Here is an 18,227-nt window from a genome sequence, read left to right as displayed (position 1 = left end):
TATTTTTTATATAATTTGTGATATAAATAAAAATTAGTGTATAACGTTTTACTAAGTGCAAATCTCGAGAACGGCTGCATCGATTTCAATAATGTTTTTTATTGTAAAAATAAGAATAATCACGAAGAAAGCCGTAACACACCTAAGCGAAGTCAGCATGGGCCGGGTGTTTCTTCAAAAAACTTTAACTTTTATTTAACAAATAATTATTCTCCTGCGTTATTAAGCATCGTGGTAGCTTATTATCATCCTTATTTTTATTGGATTGGTTGAAAGCAGTGTCACATTTTAATTTATAGAAACCAAATTTTGGGTTTCAATCTGCAGAATTGTTAACTTTTGGTAATGACGCCGTTAACTTTTTGTGTTTCCTTTTTTAAGAATCACCCGACCACTGGTTTTCAATAAACAAATAGGTACTTATTATAAGTTAGAATTAAACTGTCTATTCTATACAAATAACAAATGACGCGCGAATGACGACAATCGGAAAAGTAATCTTTATCGATATTGCAGTGATTTGACCTTCTTAACTATAATATTATGACTTGTAAGCAAAATATAAATCTAATGACGTCGTAAATCTAAGTTTTTGCAATGTTTCCAACCATGAGCATTGTTCATTTCTAAATGTAGCTAAATATTCGACGGTGGAAATGGCCGTAATTGAGATATACAGATATATAGGTATTGTGTATTAGGAAAATGATAACATTTATTTTGAAGTTGTATTTGTTTCAGAATTTTTCTTTGACGCCATTCTATTAAATTGGTCTTTCTTCAAATACTACATAATATGTAGCTCATAGACTCTTTATTCTTTCTTCCCCAACACAGCATAATAACTATAAGCAGCTCGCACAACCTGAAATTAAATTAAAATAATAACAAGTGTGTTACGATGGCATAAACACTACTATAACAAAATTTTGCCTAAATAAGTGAACAAAATGTTACCTTTCGTATGGGAAACAAACTAGACTTTACAATAACCAGTCGCATTGAGACCATGCATGCATGCATGTATGCATCTACTATTGAATGTCAACAAGAAACACAAGCTAAAGTAATCAATAATCATCTCACTTGTATAAACGAAGGCAAGTCGAGGAAATTGAAGGGCCCAGCACGTAGATGCCGTGGCTGCATCATACCGGAGCCGAGGATCACCAGCTCTCGTCTGATCCGAGGACTTAAACACCATGATGCAGCTGCAAATGGGCCTTGTCCCATACCCACTGAACTCTGGTTTAATAGCAAAAATAAGATTAAAACTTTGACTGCCAACAAAAATCTGTTGAAGGCAAATCCTCTACTAGCGCCGGTCACTTTTGCCCCCCATGGCGTTTAATGTGTTAAGTATGTATTTCAATCTACAACACCGATCTAGGACTATTTGAGAAGCCTAAGTCCAGTAGTAAAGGGGCCGTTCAAGTATTACGTAAGCAGATTTATTGCAATTATTTACCCCCCATCCCCCTTGTCAGCAAAAGTAAGCAAAGCTCTTACCCCCTCCCCCCATGCTTACGTAAACATTTGTCAATTAATGTATTGTTTTTTTAATTTTATAATGTTATAATTATAATTTGAAAAATAAGAAAATAGATTTAGGATAGAGATTATATTTTACTGAAACGGTATTCAACATAGAGTAAAGGACAAAAATATTATATCTTACTAACATAACAAACTTATTTTAAATTTTTGGTACATATATTAAATTCAAATTAACAGTCTTCAGTCCATGAAACCCGAATCCATGATTCTAAGTTTTCGATGACATTGGATTGCTTCGATTGCTGCTCAGTGTTGTGAGTCTGCTCGCTTTCATCCGATTTTGGAATGTCTACGTCATTCTCATCGAGCCATTCAACATCATGGTGCTCTAAATTTTGAATAATGCACATCAGTTCATTAGCACGACGAGCAGCGACTCTTACAGGTCTAACTTTCCTATCAGTGTGCGTGTTTACTTTCTTATGGATCTTTTCGATGTGACGATTTAGTGACTTGACGGAAGCATGATAAAGACCACACGTTTTGCATGTTCGACTTGATAGCCTCAATTGTACCGTCGGACAAAAATAATCGTATGGCATTTGCAGGAAATCTTTGAGTGAAGCACTTAAGCGTAGAGCTAAATTGACTGGAAGATTAAGAAATTGCCCTCCTTCATCTAAAACCAAGTCATCAACTGTTTGTTTTACTTTTACAGGTGGTGGAAGAAACCTGTTGTCTAGTAATCTAAATAGTCCACTTCTTGGACGACAGCATTCTGTATTTCTACATTTTACAATTTGGAGCAAGTATTGGCTTTCACGCACATGTTCTGAATACCATTTAATGTCTGGAAAATCAGGAAGATCTTGTTCACCTGCCCCAACATATTTTGCATTAACATTATAGCCATCAATTTCCATTGAACTCCATACTTCAGCTAATACTTTTCCTGCAAATTCGAAATTAGATCTTTCTAAATGTTCATCAATTGTAACGCCACGTTCATCCAAATGAGACCCAAAATGGTCATGAGGCAATATTAAACCAGCCAGTTCCCGACTAAGAGGAGCCATTCTGCGCTCTACTCTGTTATACGCACTTCTTCCGGGAGCATTGGTAGCTAAAAACAATGCATCGAGATCATGTCGCTTAAAGTGTTGTATAGCAAACCCTATGACTTTTTGATAACGCGGATTTTCATCTGGCCCTCCATCAACCGTCATGATTACCACTGGTTTTACTAGTCCATGGTCAGTTTTAGCTAATGGTCGAAACTCTTCAAGTTCGAGAAGCGTCTCGAAATCCTGAGCATGAGTATTAGCAGTAGATGAACTATGCTTTCCACTTCGAATAGCGATGTATGTTGGTCCAGAATATCCAACGGCTTGCGGTTGTCCTAGCATATTGGAAGTGATTTTGATACCAGCATAAACAGATGGTATTAATTTATGACGCTCAGCGATTACCCAATCGTGATCAGGCAATTTGATTCTATATTCCATGTGCATTAGAAGAGGTGCTTGCTTATTTGCCGCAGTTACGCCAATAGGGACTCGAGCTTTATCATCTTGAGATATGAAAAATACTTGATCTGGTCCTAGTATGGATGCTATGTTCTCTAAATAATGGATTGATGTTTCAGCGAACTTGCTATCTAAGTGGCTCTTGTGGTGATCAGTTTGAGCCCGAATGAGCTTAACAGGGACTGTCGATACATGTCTTCGTCCCTCTGCAGAATTAGATTTTCTGGGAATCAAACGAAGATATGTCCCACTGCGACTAATGTCAAATCCCATTTTACGTAATTCTTGTGTGAGTTCATCAAGAGTTTTTACGCTGCGAATTGATTCCGTTCGTCTTCTATCATCTGCTGCACTCCCAAATAAAGCTATATCCGCGATTGTTTTCAATAGTAAAGGTTGATTGCTTTCAAGATTAGGACGTCCCACTGAATCCCTCAGAGATAGTCTTTTTTTCATTTCTGGATTTTCATGACAAATATCTTCTAACTTTCTTTTCATACCATCCCTGTGTTTCTTCTGGGCAACTGCGTTTTGAACCTTCCTGTTTAAAGACTGTTTTGCTGTTTTTATTTCCTCGCGCAACTTAATGATCTGTTTATCAACTTCAGCACGGATTGACATAGTATCTCTGGCAGAATACAAAGCATTCAAATTTTTTTCGAGTAGAGCAATCTTATTTTTCATAGCTTCCTGAGAAGGTTTTGGTCTCTGTTTATCTGTATTTTTATTAATTTCGCATTGCTGTTGTGATTCATTACCGGTTTTTATTTTATCTTCTTCCTGTTTTTTAATATTTGAAGCTGGCTGTGTAATTTGTGTTTTTTCTGCAGGTTTACAGGTTGCCTAAAAATAAAAACTTTCTATGGGTTCTGCTAAAGATTCTCTTATTAAGCTACATAAATACAAAGTATGGCAATAAATATGGTAAATACAAAACCCTATGGCTTTAAATCTAATATCTTTAAACGAGCAAATCGTTCCGGTCACAAAATACAGGGTCACAAATATATGTTATAGTCTATTCAAGTAGGTATTTAAAAGAATATAAACAATCTTGATATGTCTTTTTATTGAAATATGCAATTATAAAATCAGATATCTGTAAAGGTGCGTACAGACATCGCGAGGCTTGCGCCGCGAATGGTTCGTCTCGCATACATCAACCTGAGGCATGCTACGGCACATGTATACGTGCGAACCATTCGCGGCGCACGCCTCACGATGTTTGTACGCACCTTTATGTATTTACAGAAAAGCAATTTTTTAATATTGGTTGAGTTTTTAAATGAATCACAACAGATTTTACACAGTTTACAATTTTAAACCACATATTTCAATAAAAAGACATATAAAGATTGTTTACATTCTGTTAAATACCTATTTGAATAGAGTATAGTTTTCTGTAGGTATATAATATATATGTATAAAACTGACATCCTGTATTTTGTGACCAATTGACGGAATCAATTATAAGAAATAAATCTATATAATGAATATTACCTCTATACTTTAAGATAGGCCATAATATTTTCTAATTAGCAAAGAGAAACTTTTTGGCGATTTCTAATATTTCTAGTAGGTACCTAAAATGATTTCGTCACTCACCTTAGAAAAAAAATGTAGTAAATTGGATTTATTCTTAGTCGCTGCTTGCAATTCTTCTTCGATTCTCTTAGATACAATAATATCTAGTTCCTTGTCGGATTTTGCTTGTAATTTATAATTTCGCCACACTTCGTTAACTAACTTTTGTACATTTTGTACTTTCGTACTTGTATGAGATTTTTTAAAACTTTCAAACAATTTTTGGTATAACTTGGATTTGTCTATTTGAAATGACATCTTATTTAAACATTAAACTTTGGATAATGGAATGAATGGTAACACAAATGTTAACTTGCTTTACTATGCTTACAATACGTCTACTCGCTATAGCAGCCAAACGAAACAATACACTGATAGAGGAAATTTAGACAAGTGAACAGCGCGCGGTAATTCCCTTACTCGGTTCTAAAGCGAGTAGGGGAATTACCGCGCACTGTTCACTAAATGTATGTATTACTTGCGGGAATCCCCGAAAATGCTTTTCGTTTTCAAGCAAAGACAATGTGTGGGTTGCCATTCGTGTAAAAAAGAAAATAACTACCGATGACGTAATCATCATCTAGACTCCCCTACCCCCCATGTCATCCAAAATAAGCAAAGTAAAGACCCCCCGCCCCCCCATAGTGCTTACGTAATAATTGAACGGCCCCAAATAGAATCGGGCCCACAGCATCATCATCATCAAATAATGAGAGAACTTTCAGTCGAAATGCGAAACTACTGATTTAAAGTAACTTGACGAACGTAGGGGAACTCTTAGAGACCATCCAAAATGCTACAGAAATAATTTGCCTATGTAAAGACATACGACACCTATTAATATAATGCGAGAATAAATTGACTTCACATTATTATTGTTAAGTTATCTGCATTAACTTAACCTTTAATCTTAACGGATTGCAATTGGAAGAGTTGACCAAATCTGGTTAAGACTAGAGGGTGGTCCAAATGCAGAAGTAAATAAACTGATAATTTGATAACACTGCAATGCCATTGACAATCGTTTACCTCGTTCAATACTGCGTCCCCGTATGTGCAAAACAAAAAGAGTTGCGTTAATGTAGCACACATGTATTGGATAAGATTTACTAGTTTCATTATGCTCATTTCCTCCTGAAAATAAACGAGAAACAATTGTAATTCTGTAGTACCTGTATAGGTGGGTAAATAAAAAGAAAACTTGGCCATAAAGAGAAAAAGAAACCCTTCACTTTAAAATAATATTATACGGATTTTTATTATGTTATTGCAAAGAGTAAGTTATAGTAATAACTCTAAGGTAACTAGGGATAATATTCTAACATAGCTTATCCGAATAAATATAGGTGTTATTGACAAGAGTCTTCAAATCAAAAATTAGAGAATTATGCCAGACTTACAGAAGCCATAAGGATTATTGAAGTATGAGAAATATTATGGTCTATTCAAAGTATATAGGAACCCATAAATGTTCACAGCATCGTCGATGTGAATGGTATACTTACAGACTTCAGTCTAACAGCAACCGAACATAATGTTAGAGTAGCGAAGAAGAAATACACTCCAATTATATTTTTCAACAGAATATCGAGCTCGTTGATTGTGCTGAAATATAGATAGTATAAAATTAACTAAATATCTCAGGATATACCTTAGTGCGAGTTTGCTTTAAATTAAACAAAAACGAAACTAGAGCGCGTACGGCGCTCTGATTGGTCGTTGCGAATGAACCAACCAATCAGAACGTAAAGCTAACTCGTACGAAGGGCACAGAACAGCTTACATTTCCTGATCTCATTTATAAATCTACTTACTTTATCAATAAGATGTTAGTTTGATGACAACGAACGATTCTATAATGGGCTCTCAAATCTCTTTTCTTTGAGAGATTGCAATGATTCCCGAGACCTCCGATGCGCGAACTATAATCACGGAGCAAGGAATACTGGCCACAAACAAATATCATGATGCCTACAGCTGTTAAATCAAATGCAATGTGCACAAGAACGCAGTATACGGCAGCTAGAAATTCACCCACGACGGTTACGATGTAGCCGTAAAAGCTCAATTTGTCAAGGGGAGCCCAACCAGGCAGAATGTGAGGATACTCCAAACACTCCAACCCACGTATCTTGCAAAGAAAATATTCGACAAAGGGAGAGATGATGAATATGAAAGCAGTAAAACTGTACATTCCGGTAAGAATCGTTGATGTGTTTTGGAATTTCTTCGTATAGTTATCGATGTAGGCAGAAAAATTGTCCACCTCTTCATCATCCGATTGGTACGAATCAGAGCTTTTCTTCTTCTGTGAGTTTTCTAGTATAGATATTTGGGTAAGAAGATTACGCCAACTTTGATGGTATTTGCGGAGTGAAATTAATTTCAGGACTCCCATGCTACAAAATGCTAGAACGCTGAAACACTCGAAAAGCTTTTCTGGGTCGTCTTTGGGCATAAAGAGTGCAACGACTTGTAATAAACCAGTTATTATGAAACAGAATGTGCATACGTTAGCAGCCCAGTGCACTTTGTGGTTGGTCATGTATGATTTGCCTATGTTGTTGATTAGACGGACTATCAACGTGACTAGGGCAGCGCTCTTTCCTTCTCGGGGCGTCTTTGGAATCAAACGGAGAAAAAGACCTTTCATCTGTAAAAAATCCCGATGGTTAAAATCTAATTCAGAATCCCATTTATTGAAATGTATTTAAGTAAGATAAATACCTGTAGCAACATAGTGAAGTTAATTTTTACCACATTCACACTATTGTCTCTTGGTTTTAAAGGATGAACCTAACTTCTGTATTAGGTGTAGTTAAGAGTTCTTGAAAACAGTCTCGTGTGGTGTTTACTTATAACGTCTTCATTTCTTTGGTGCTGCGGTAAAACCAGTAAATTTTAATGTATCTGTTTTAACTTCAAGGTTAAGCAATATAATTTTGGATAGAGATTATCCGTGTTTCTTTTTGCTAAATTCAAACAGGAATTCAGTGTAAACTTATTACTGAATAGCCCGATATACGTATATATATATGAATTAAAAAGAAGACAGTATTTTTTATTTTCTATAATTGTTAAAAAATTACCCATAATTATTAGTTTTTACTTGTTTTGTAATTAAACTTTTTAATATTGCTATTGTTTGACTATAATTATTAAACTTTTTGATAATACTAAGATAATTATCTTAGTTATGTAAGATTACTTACGTTTTATAGTGATTATAAGTTATTGTAAATTCTATGCATAGTGCCATTGGTAGGTAATCAAGCTTATCTTGTATGGTGGTCACCATTAAATTTAATGTGGTCATGCATAAAACTAAAAGCATTTACACACCACCATGGGTGTGAGGATATTTACATTTACTTATTTACTTTACTTGATAATTACATTTTTAAATATTCAATTAAAAAAAATGATATTATTGTTAAGTTAGTTATTATTCATCGTACGTAGATAATCCAGAATTAGCCTCTGTTAATAAACTGTTTTTATGGTTACTCATCTAAACCATCTCAGTTTTTAACACCAATAAGTAAAATTACGGTATTCTAAACATGTCACTTCAGCTTCAACATTTATTTTGAGTAAACTAGAAAGTTTAGGCAAGTAACAATACTTAGTTACAACAGTAACATTTCTGATTGGTGCAATTTGATTGCAATAGAAATTATGTGATTGAGTGCTAAACATGCCGCCCTTTCCATGTATCAATGGAAAACAAACAATTTATTGACAACACCTGCTTGTTTTCCCAGCCAAGTAAAGTAGCTAGATTTGTTTTAAAATACTAGAAAACATACAGTAAAACAACAGCAATGCATTAAAACAACATTTATTTAAAGAATATCAGCAACAGAAAAGCTTTATTAATCGTCTTTGAAAACCACTTAGGTAAGTAAAAATTTGACATCTACCATCCCTTAGTTTGAAAATAATTTGAATAGAATCCTGATCCGTCCCAAGCAAAGGAATCGATGCTATCAATAACTGTGGAGTCTGAGGATCTTGACTCAGGATTTGATCTTGTAAAGGTACCACTATACGCTTTGTTTGAACCATATCCATTTTGTGTCCACCCGTTGTTTGGAGACCTCATATGCCCGTAGCCGTTCATTCGGCTCCGAGCGCTGAGTCCGCCGGTATTACCGCCCCATCCATTCCTGACTGATCGAATGAGGCTAGGTCCACCCCAACTGCCGCCATAGGACCGCTCCATACCAGCGTAAGGTAGGCCGTCATAATTTGGCTGCCAGCCGGTACCACCTGGAGGAATTCCAATAGGTATTAGTAACAGAATGTGACATTCGGTACAATTAGCGTAGTAGCTGATCGATTGGCTATTGTACCCATTTTTAGTGCCTAAGCTAATAAATTAGGAGGACAGAGAATTGCTGGATTAATGACGTTTCAATATTTACCTGGAGACCGGACAATTCGGTATGCAATCGCGGTCGCTGCAGAAAGCAGCATAATCAGCAGAACCTTGGCCTTGAAAACAATGTTTAGTTAAACACTTTTATATAAGGGGCAATATATTATCTGGTGAAAGAACCCGAGTTCATCTTATGTATGCATTTAACAGGAGCCCTTTTTTGACCCCATGGTGGGAAATCCTCATAGAGCCCTCTCACCTGGGGAGGACGAAAGGGACTGTCAGACTTTTACTGACTAAAACCCACCCCGGTGTCCCGTCTCACACGTGGGTACGAGGGTGCGGAAAACGAAATTCTTCCGCAGCAATGGGCACGAGCCCATGCTATATTTAATTGAGATTAATATTTTACTTTGATTTTTATTAAATACATAAAAAAATATAAAATTGTAATAGTGAGTTCACTTACCATGTCAAGTGGTACACCGTCTTTTAGCAACGATCACGTCTAGTCCTGTTCTATTTATACGGGTCTAAACGTGCCTATTCGTCTCAAATGTTATTAGTTTTTTCTCTCATGCATCGGAGGTAAAACATAATGAGCTTTACAATAGCACTATTTTGGATTGACACGTTTTCCCTATTAACAAACCACCTACTCCTATGTCATCGACATTTAATATACACCTATATGTGTAGGTAGATAGGTACCTACATATCTTAATTATTTTCAAGGACAAGATTATATTGTCTGTCAGATCAGGCTTCACAATAGCAATGAGTTCACCTAATATGTCTAGTGACTAGTGTATGCTTAGGTATGTCATTTATTTTGTTTATGACCACCGACGTGACATCAATGCTGTCGAGCCTATTACCGAACTTACAAAAGAAAAAGATACCTACGTATGTTTGGCAATAAGTTTACCCTTTGATACAATAGGATATAACTAGAGGTATGTAGGTAGGTGTACTGGAAAAACACGTCTGTCTAGTTGAGAATATTAAGACACATTGTTGTACTGTGTAAACATTTTAATACTAGCATGATTAGTTCACATAAGTAGATTAAAATTTAAAGAAATAAATTGTTAGGATAGGTTAGGTAGTTTTTTGTTGTTATCGGATAAAACAATTAATTAGAAGATACACTTTTGTTTTGTCACTTCACTATTGACATCCGTTTATCTTCCAATGGTAAATCTGGGTCGTCCCAACCCCAAACTGGGTGTGTCCCATCACCAGTCCTCTTCACCCGTTTTTCAATCAGCTCATCTGGTACTGACTTCAGATTGTATGCCCATCCGATTTTTGCCATGGTGTCAATGAACAACTTGCCTAGATTTAGAGAGTAATCTCCGAACTCCGCTATTCTATAGTCCCATGGAAAAGTGTGGTGGTAGTTGTGAAACCCTTCTCCAGCGGCCAGCATTGATACTATCTTAGTTTCAACAGCTCGAATGTTTTTGTCATAAGGTTTTGTGCCCCACATATGAGCTGCTGAGTTTACCAACCAAATCGAATGTAGTCCGCATACATAGCGTAAACACACACAAGTATAAAAAGCGGTACTCGATTGTTCTCCCCATAAAGTGGGGACGTATGTCGGTATTAAAAAAAATGCAATAAATAGAACTTCCCAGTAATGCCTGAAAAAAGGAGAAATATGCTTTATTTCTAAACACGAAATACAAATTTGAACGGAAAGTCACCTATGTATTGTCATCATCATATCTATCTACTTACGAGACGTTCATCGCTAAATAAGTTCTATATCATCCCGTTGGAATTCATTTGTATCTATCGGTTTAAATAACATAATGTAGATTCAAATATGAGTCTAAATTCTACCTTGGGCTCCTAAAGTAATGATCAATTAAATCCAACTTACTTGTGCTGGAACCGTAGTAACGGATCTTGCATTAGATCGCTAATGTCAACCTTATGTGCTCTGTACTCTGGATGCTTTTTGATTAGCATCCAGCCAATGTGAGAGAAGAAGAAACCTCGACCAGCATTATGAGGGTCCGCATCCGTGTCTAAGTATTTGTGGTGCATACGGTGAAGGCGCGCCCATATCACTGCTGAATACTATGAAGGTAGAACTTTTTAAAATTAGAGAATTGCCCATAGTTAACTAGCATTACACCAAGCACAGAAATGGTATTTTGGAGACAATTATGGCCTACTTTTTTGAAGCAATATAGCTTATAATCTTTACCTGAAATGCCATTGTGAAAAAGAACAACAGTATGACTTTCAGAGGCAGTTTAGCTTGAAATGCTTTATGTGACCACAGTCTATGGGCACCAACTGTTACGCTGGTCGTCGTAGCAATGTATAAAAGAAATGCTGAAAACCAAAGCACAAATCACAATTTCAGACAAAATAATCTGTATCAAAATTGGTCCATCAGTTTGGAAGCTACGATGCATTGACCTGTACCCTTAGTACGAGTTTGCTTTACGTTGAACAAAAACGAAACGAGAGCGCGTTCGGCACTCTGATTGGCAGGCTCGAATAAACCAACCAATCAGAGCGCCGGGCGCGCTCTCGTTTCGATCGATCGATTTCGAGGCAAACTCGTACTAAAGCCCTTGTATACAGACACATCTCTGTATTTGTAGGGAAAATACCGGTTTCCTTTTAAATATCGAATATCTATACTCTTTATACTGCCAAATCCTTATTCTTTAAAGGTAAGCGTCCACAGGCCCGCATCGTACACATTCCGTGTGACGTCATCAGTACGCATCGTATGTAGGCATTGCTGATGATGAGGTCCGTACGATGCGGATCAGTGGACGCAGTTGTATGAGTTTCTATACAAGAAAAACTAAAATCCGTTGCGTGCGATGCGTACGATGCGGGCCTGTGGACGCGTACCTATAATACTGCATTTTGACGTTAAAGTGATAAAGCAAACTACATTTTTGTTTATCTTTATTTACTTCATACTTACCAAAGATGCAAGTCTGCCACTTAGCCACAGTGATGAACAAATATAAACCACGGACCGCTGTTATATGGAAGATGGTAAAGATGATCAGCTCCCTCCACACTATGTCCCATTTTTTGGGATGAGCTGGTAACGAATTTACTTTTCCATCCTGTTTTGAACCATTTTCGGTACTACCAAACTCTAGAGAATTGCTGAAATGAAATAAAGAAACAATAAAGCTTCTTAATTATTTTTGTTCATGCAAGCCAATTATAATCATATTTAAAAAAAATATGTTAATAATAAAGTATTACAATGCATGTATTCGAATTGAAAAGTCATGGAAAAATATTAGCAAAAAAATGCTTTATTTACAAAATCAGTGTACCTGTTTGTAAATTATCATTTCAGTATGTAACTGATATGATAATCTATACTAATATTATACTAATTATACTATACTAATATTATAAAGCTGAAGAGTTTGTTTGTTTGTTTGTTTGTTTGTTTGTTTGAACGCGCTAATCTCCGGAAGTACTGGTCCGAATTGAATAATTCTTTTTGTGTTGGATAGTGCATTTATCGAGGAAGGTTATAGGCTATAAAACATCACGCTATGACCAATAGGAGCCGAGTAGAGCGGGTGAAACCGCGCGGAAGTAGCTAGTTTATTATAAAGTAAAAATTAATTATGATTAAATTGTAAGTACGTACACGAAAATCTATTAATTTAAAGTACAATGTGAATTCTGCTACCACCTCTAAGACAATTCGAAAAAACATGACGATTTATAAAATTAAACAAGTTGTCACTGTGCCTACACGAATGAAATTAATTTAAAGGAAGGAAGAATATAGTATACATAAATAATTTCGTTACTAACATAAAAAAAATAATGTAATCGACAGTATTTACCTTTGTATCGTCATTTGTAAATGTTGACTTCAATAAATACGGAAGAACGCAGATTTTCACGAAATTATATACTAATGTTTTACTAGAATATTCAATATACGACTTTTAGTGAAGACCTGCGGACTATTCAATGGCTTTTCGTTGTGTTATGTTATAATATATAAATATCATATTTAAGTTATACTATTTTTTACTATTTTATTGCCCGAATTAATGCGATTCAAACTGCCTTTTTTATTTAAAATTTAACACGTATAATTTATTGTTATGTTTATAGTTTTTATATAATGACGTCTGTAGGGGAAAAACTAATATAAATACTTTCAGTAGGTAACTATGAACTTAGGGGCCCTGCGGCTGCACATTTTATTTTTCATATACGACCCGTGTTTCCGCCGAGTCGCGTTCCGCGCGTGCCTCTAAGAGCCATCAGACCACCACAGATGGGGCCCAGTAGGGATGATGCCTGATCCGGAGCTGCGGACTACCTAGCGGGTTTCCCGGGGCTCCGGCTCGAAAAGCAGGAGAAGGAACGGGGTGGTTTTTAGTCAGTAAGGGTCTGACACTACCTCTCGCCTCGCCCAAGGCGGGAGAAGTCATTGGATGATTTTTCCCCCTCAAAAAAAGTATTAGAGTGAGGGTACATTACGGGACACGGAGGGTTGTTGACCATTTTTGCGTCATTACCAACAGGTACATAATTTGGAAAGGTGTTCCCGTGATTAACCATCCTATACTTTCATATGTTTGGAAACTCTTCAAGAGATTTTACAATAAAAATCGCGTTATTTCAAAAAAATGTTTTATTTCTATCTAGTATTTTTGTTATTTTTAGCTAGTATTAAAAAAAATATGTAAATGAGCCTTGACTATTATTTAAATTAAACAAATATATAATAAAATTAAATAATTATAAGATAATAATTTAAGGTAGGAGGCCCCAGTTTTTGTGGCATTACACAGAGTTGGTACAGTGGCTCGATAACAGTGGATGATCGGTTGATGTGCATCCTGTCGCGTGTTCGATTCCCGCAAAAAAACTATTATTTGTGTGATATAGACAAACAAACTGTTGTTTCGGATTTGGTTGTACTTTACTGTGGAATCTACCCGAATGAAATTATCTATGACGAGTATACCATCTATTCTCTACCATTCTAATAAAAATAATAAGGTATTAAAAACATTAGTACAATATGGAAGACACTTTAGTTCGATCTTCATTTTCCATGAGACAAAATACCGCATGATCTGCATACCCGCATAAAAAGTTGAATAACACATAAGACACTTTTTATCCCTCAGGACCGCGGGCGTATCCACTGACAGGAGCTAGTAACACTATGAGTACAAGTAGATACATCTAGTGTCAATATTCCAAACAATTGTTGTTCATGAACTCAAGAACAATTCAAATGTCCTTAGCTATTCATGGTCGTGTCTTTGTGTGAGGTTTGTTAGTCATTTAGTTTGTACCACTTACGAGCGATGGCGCTGTTATCAATTTTATAAACATAGGTAACTAACAAACTAGTCGAACTCATTTTCAGTACCAATGATTCTCCCGCTTTTCCTACATTTCTCTTGAATTTTCCTTGAATTTTCACTGTCTATGTATATGTATATGTCACTGAACCTGAGAAGGTTCGTGCGTTCTGGAGTTATAGCGTCAGGAAGGAAAACCCGTCTTATTTTTATATAATAGATAACCAATGTCATCATTATCATTTTATTTTATTTCGGTCGGTACCAGGTGCAATGATGTGATGGAAATACGAAAGAATTACCGTTCTTTATTTGCACTGTTCATTAAACTAAAATAAAAACATTTTATATCCACAAACTCAAAATTTGAAAATAAACGCGAAAACTGTCCCTTTTTCCATCCCGATTTATTCCACGGGCCAGTTTTTAAACGCATTAGCTCTTCCTAACTGAGTTACACTAGGATTTCAGGCTGAAACGTTCAGCTAAACCGACCGAGCGATATCTGACTTTTTCTCTCTAGCTAAGTGAATGCCTACTTTGAATTTTTAGAAATTTATGCATTGTTTAAATACATAATATCACTACATAGTATAAAATAAAGTAGCTTTTTTGTTCTTTGACCTTTGAATACCTTACGGCGCATTCCAATAAACTACCGATCGGTAAATTTGCTTACGAGCCGTAGAATTTTGACATAAGCTCCATACAAAATGTGTCAAAATTCTACGGCTCGTAGGCACATCTACCGATCCGTAGTTTATTGGAATGCGCCGTAAATCTATAAAACTACGCAACGGATTTTGATACGGTTTTTTTAACAGATAGTGATTCAAGAGGAAGGTTTATATGTATAATACATGCATGATATATCACCATTGCACATATGCGAAGGTGGGGCGGGTCGCTTTTAAAATATTCGCCCGCGGTCCTGCGGCATAAACAGTGTCCTATATGTTATTTTTAACCATAAGCTACCTCTGTTCCAAATTCCTTCAATTGATTGAGTAACAAACAAACACGCAAAAACACAAACCCAGAAACATTCATATTTATAATTATTAGTAAGATCCTAAGAGCTGCCTGCGCCATGAGTATACCATGTGAGCCATTCAAGCTAACTTCGATTATTTTTTTTTTTTTTTTTTTTTTACTTTTAATGGGTCGACGTTTGACCGCTATCTCACCTGATGGTAAGTGATGATGCGGCCTACGGTGGAGCACGTCTGCCCATAAGCAACCTATTCACTCGGGCCTTGAAGACACCCAGGTTATACCCATCAGGAAACACAGACTCCGGCAAGGAGTTCCACTCCCTAGCAGTTCGCACAAGGAAGCTTGAAGCGAAGCGCTTCGTGCGAGTGGGTGGGATATCTACCATGAAGCGGTGACGCCTCGCCGATTGTCTTGTGGTTCGATGATGAAAAGGACTAGGGGGAATCAAGTTGTGCAATTCCCCCGCACACTCTCCGAAATGTATCCGGTAAAAAACGGAAAGGCTTGCGACCTTGCGCCTGTGTTCAAGGCTTTGAAGCCGGGCCTCCACAAGCGCATCATCGTTGATGAGCTTCTTGGCACGCCTTTCAATGTGTTCGAGCGCATCTAGCTGGCATTTAGCCGAGCCGTCCCAAAGGTGAGAACAGTACTCCATACATGACCGAACCTGCGCTTGGTACAGGCTCAGCAGTTGTTTCGGTGTGAAGTACCGTCTCACCTTCGAGAGGATACCCAACTTCCTACCAGCCAGATGCGCCTTCGACTCTATATAAGAGCCGAAGTTTAGCGTTGGCGATAGAGTTACGCCCAGAAGCTCTAGATGATCCGATATTGGAACGGATACATTTCGGAAAGTAGGAGCCAGCGGAAATTGACTCCGTTTGGCAGAGAATAGACACGCCTGGGTTTTGGTAGCGTTGAACTTGACCAAGTTGGCGTCACCCCAATCGGAGACCGCCTTCAAGGACGAGTTCAACCGTTCGACCATGGATTCTCTTAGAGACTGGATCTGTGTTCCGCTAGTCCGCGCATCGGACACATACCTTTCAACAACTGTGCTGTCATCTGCATACCCAAAGATACCGGGCTTAAGCAGGTCGTTGATGTGCAGCAAAAAGAGCGTTGCTGAAAGTACTGACCCCTGAGGGACTCCGGCGTTGATACCAAATTGGTCAGACGAGCAGCCATCGATGACTACTCGAATTGACCGATCCCTCAGGAAGTCTGCAAACCATCTGCACAGATCAGCGGGAAGTCCATATGCAGGAAGCTTGCCGATAAGGCTGTCGTGCCAAACCCTGTCAAAGGCCTTCGATATATCGCTATTGCCTCCCCGTGCTTCTCTATGGCCTCGCTCCAAATGTGGGTGGCATACGCAAGAAGGTCCCCAGTGGATCGGTTGCTGTTGCCCATACTGCTGATCGCTGAGGAGGTCGTTACCTTCAAGGTATGCCAGGAGCCTGTTGTTAAGTACACGTTCCATACTCTTACAGAGTATGGACGTGACTGAGATTGGTCGGTAATTGTTAGGGTCGGCACGACTACCTTTTTTGGGCACAGGCTGCACGTTGGCCAGCTTCCATGCAACCGGCACTTGACCAGTCTCCAAGGAAAGTCGAAACAGGCGTGTCAGGATTGGAGACAACTCAGGCGCACAGGTTTTTAAAACCACGGCCGGGATTCCGTCGGGGCCACTGGCCTTGTTCACGTCGAGATTACGCAACGTCTTATACACCTCCTTCTGTCGGATGCGAATTTTCGACATTTTAGTCTCGCATAAGTTATTTAGAGAAGGAGGTATAGCGCCACCAGTATCAAGACGTGAAGATTCCGCAAATAGAGAAGCAAACAGGTTTGCCTTCTCTACCGCGGTGTGTGCCAGCGTCCCGTTAGGCCCCAGGAGAGGTGGGAGTGAAGGGCGGCAGAAGTTCGATTCAACCGCCTTGGCCAGGGACCAGAATGCTTTACTACCCGCTGGGTAAGAAGCCAGTTTGTTCCCTATTCGGCCAATGTGGTTGAACCGGGCCATCCGTAATGCCTTTTTGCAAGACTTGGCAGCCCGGTTATAGGCTCTCTTCCTCTGAAGAGTGTCGTCAGCCCTACGACGCCTGGCATCCGCCCATGCCAAGTATGCCGCATGCTTTCGCGCTTCAGCACGTCTGCAGTCGGCATCGAACCATGGACGAGTACCACCGAAAGATGTCGCGTCCGAGAATGGAATGTAGTATTCCATGCCCTGACGCAACACCCCTGTTATGGCATCCGCACAAGCTGACGGGTCTTCAGTAGAGAAGCAGACAGGCCGCCAAGGATAGGATGCAAAAAAGGATCGCATCCCATCCCAATCTGCTGACTTGTACCGCCACATCCGCCGAGATCCTCTGGGACAAGGATCCGGTGGGGAGTACGTGGATACGGATTTCACCAGACAGTGGTCAGAGCTACCCAAGGGTGAAGATACTGACACCGAGTAGCTGTCTGGATCAGTTGTCAGCAGAAGGTCTAGGCAGTTGGCAGTGTGCGAGTCGACATCGGGCACCCTTGTGGCCTCCTGGACCAGCTGGGTCAGGCCAAGCGTTAGCGCAAGCTTACGCATTTCCCTCCCAGCATGGTCAGTGCACTGGTATGGGAACAGCCACTCCTGGTGATGGGCGTTAAAGTCCCCCAGTAACACCAACTGGGCCGAAGGGCACCTCTGCCGAGCCGCATCCGCCGTCTCCACAAGGTGCTGCGCTAATCTGGTCGTCTCCAAATCTCCGCTGTGCGACCGGTAGACACAGGCATAGAGGATTTTCTCTATGCCTGTGTCCACCAGTATCCACAAGGTTGAAAAACTGGGGTCCTCAAAGTTTCGGAGACGCCGGTAACAGACGCCGTCTTGGACGTATAGGCATACGCCTG

The 18,227-nt window shown here is 38.6% G+C and overlaps 5 protein-coding genes across 5 annotated transcripts in view; 1 reads left to right on the top strand and 4 right to left on the bottom strand.

Annotated features, from left to right (window-relative positions):
- LOC118265114 (uncharacterized) overlaps positions 1–18,227 on the top strand; it is a 139,953-nt gene that overhangs the window by 43,946 nt on the left and 77,780 nt on the right. The window lies entirely within an intron of this gene.
- On the bottom strand, positions 410–7,554 carry LOC118264928 (uncharacterized). Its single transcript, XM_035577597.2, has 5 exons — positions 6,422–7,554; positions 6,113–6,212; positions 5,637–5,741; positions 1,087–1,245; positions 410–865 (listed from the first exon to the last, which is right to left on the bottom strand). Exons 1-5 carry the CDS (start codon positions 7,258–7,260, stop codon positions 815–817), a joined length of 1,254 nt encoding a protein of 417 aa, XP_035433490.2. The 5' UTR covers positions 7,261–7,554; the 3' UTR covers positions 410–814.
- LOC126912695 (uncharacterized) lies at positions 1,607–5,247 on the bottom strand. The gene is made up of 2 exons (XM_050706046.1): positions 4,629–5,247; positions 1,607–3,866 (listed from the first exon to the last, which is right to left on the bottom strand). Exons 1-2 carry the CDS (start codon positions 4,863–4,865, stop codon positions 1,728–1,730), a joined length of 2,376 nt encoding a protein of 791 aa, XP_050562003.1. The 5' UTR covers positions 4,866–5,247; the 3' UTR covers positions 1,607–1,727.
- On the bottom strand, positions 8,433–9,548 carry LOC118264937 (uncharacterized). Its single transcript, XM_035577608.2, has 3 exons — positions 9,458–9,548; positions 9,035–9,104; positions 8,433–8,879 (listed from the first exon to the last, which is right to left on the bottom strand). The coding sequence occupies exons 1-3, from the start codon at positions 9,458–9,460 to the stop codon at positions 8,527–8,529; spliced, it is 426 nt and encodes a 141-aa protein (XP_035433501.1). The 5' UTR covers positions 9,461–9,548; the 3' UTR covers positions 8,433–8,526.
- On the bottom strand, positions 10,100–13,008 carry LOC118264933 (acyl-CoA Delta-9 desaturase-like). The gene is made up of 5 exons (XM_035577604.2): positions 12,846–13,008; positions 11,951–12,141; positions 11,210–11,340; positions 10,880–11,079; positions 10,100–10,637 (listed from the first exon to the last, which is right to left on the bottom strand). The coding sequence occupies exons 1-5, from the start codon at positions 12,857–12,859 to the stop codon at positions 10,151–10,153; spliced, it is 1,023 nt and encodes a 340-aa protein (XP_035433497.2). The 5' UTR covers positions 12,860–13,008; the 3' UTR covers positions 10,100–10,150.

This window comes from Spodoptera frugiperda, chromosome 28 (assembly GCF_023101765.2).
Source record: "Spodoptera frugiperda isolate SF20-4 chromosome 28, AGI-APGP_CSIRO_Sfru_2.0, whole genome shotgun sequence".
NCBI classification, from domain to species: domain Eukaryota; kingdom Metazoa; phylum Arthropoda; class Insecta; order Lepidoptera; family Noctuidae; genus Spodoptera; species Spodoptera frugiperda.
Note: the sequence above shows the minus strand (reverse complement) of the source record. Positions and strands in the feature narration are given on the sequence as shown.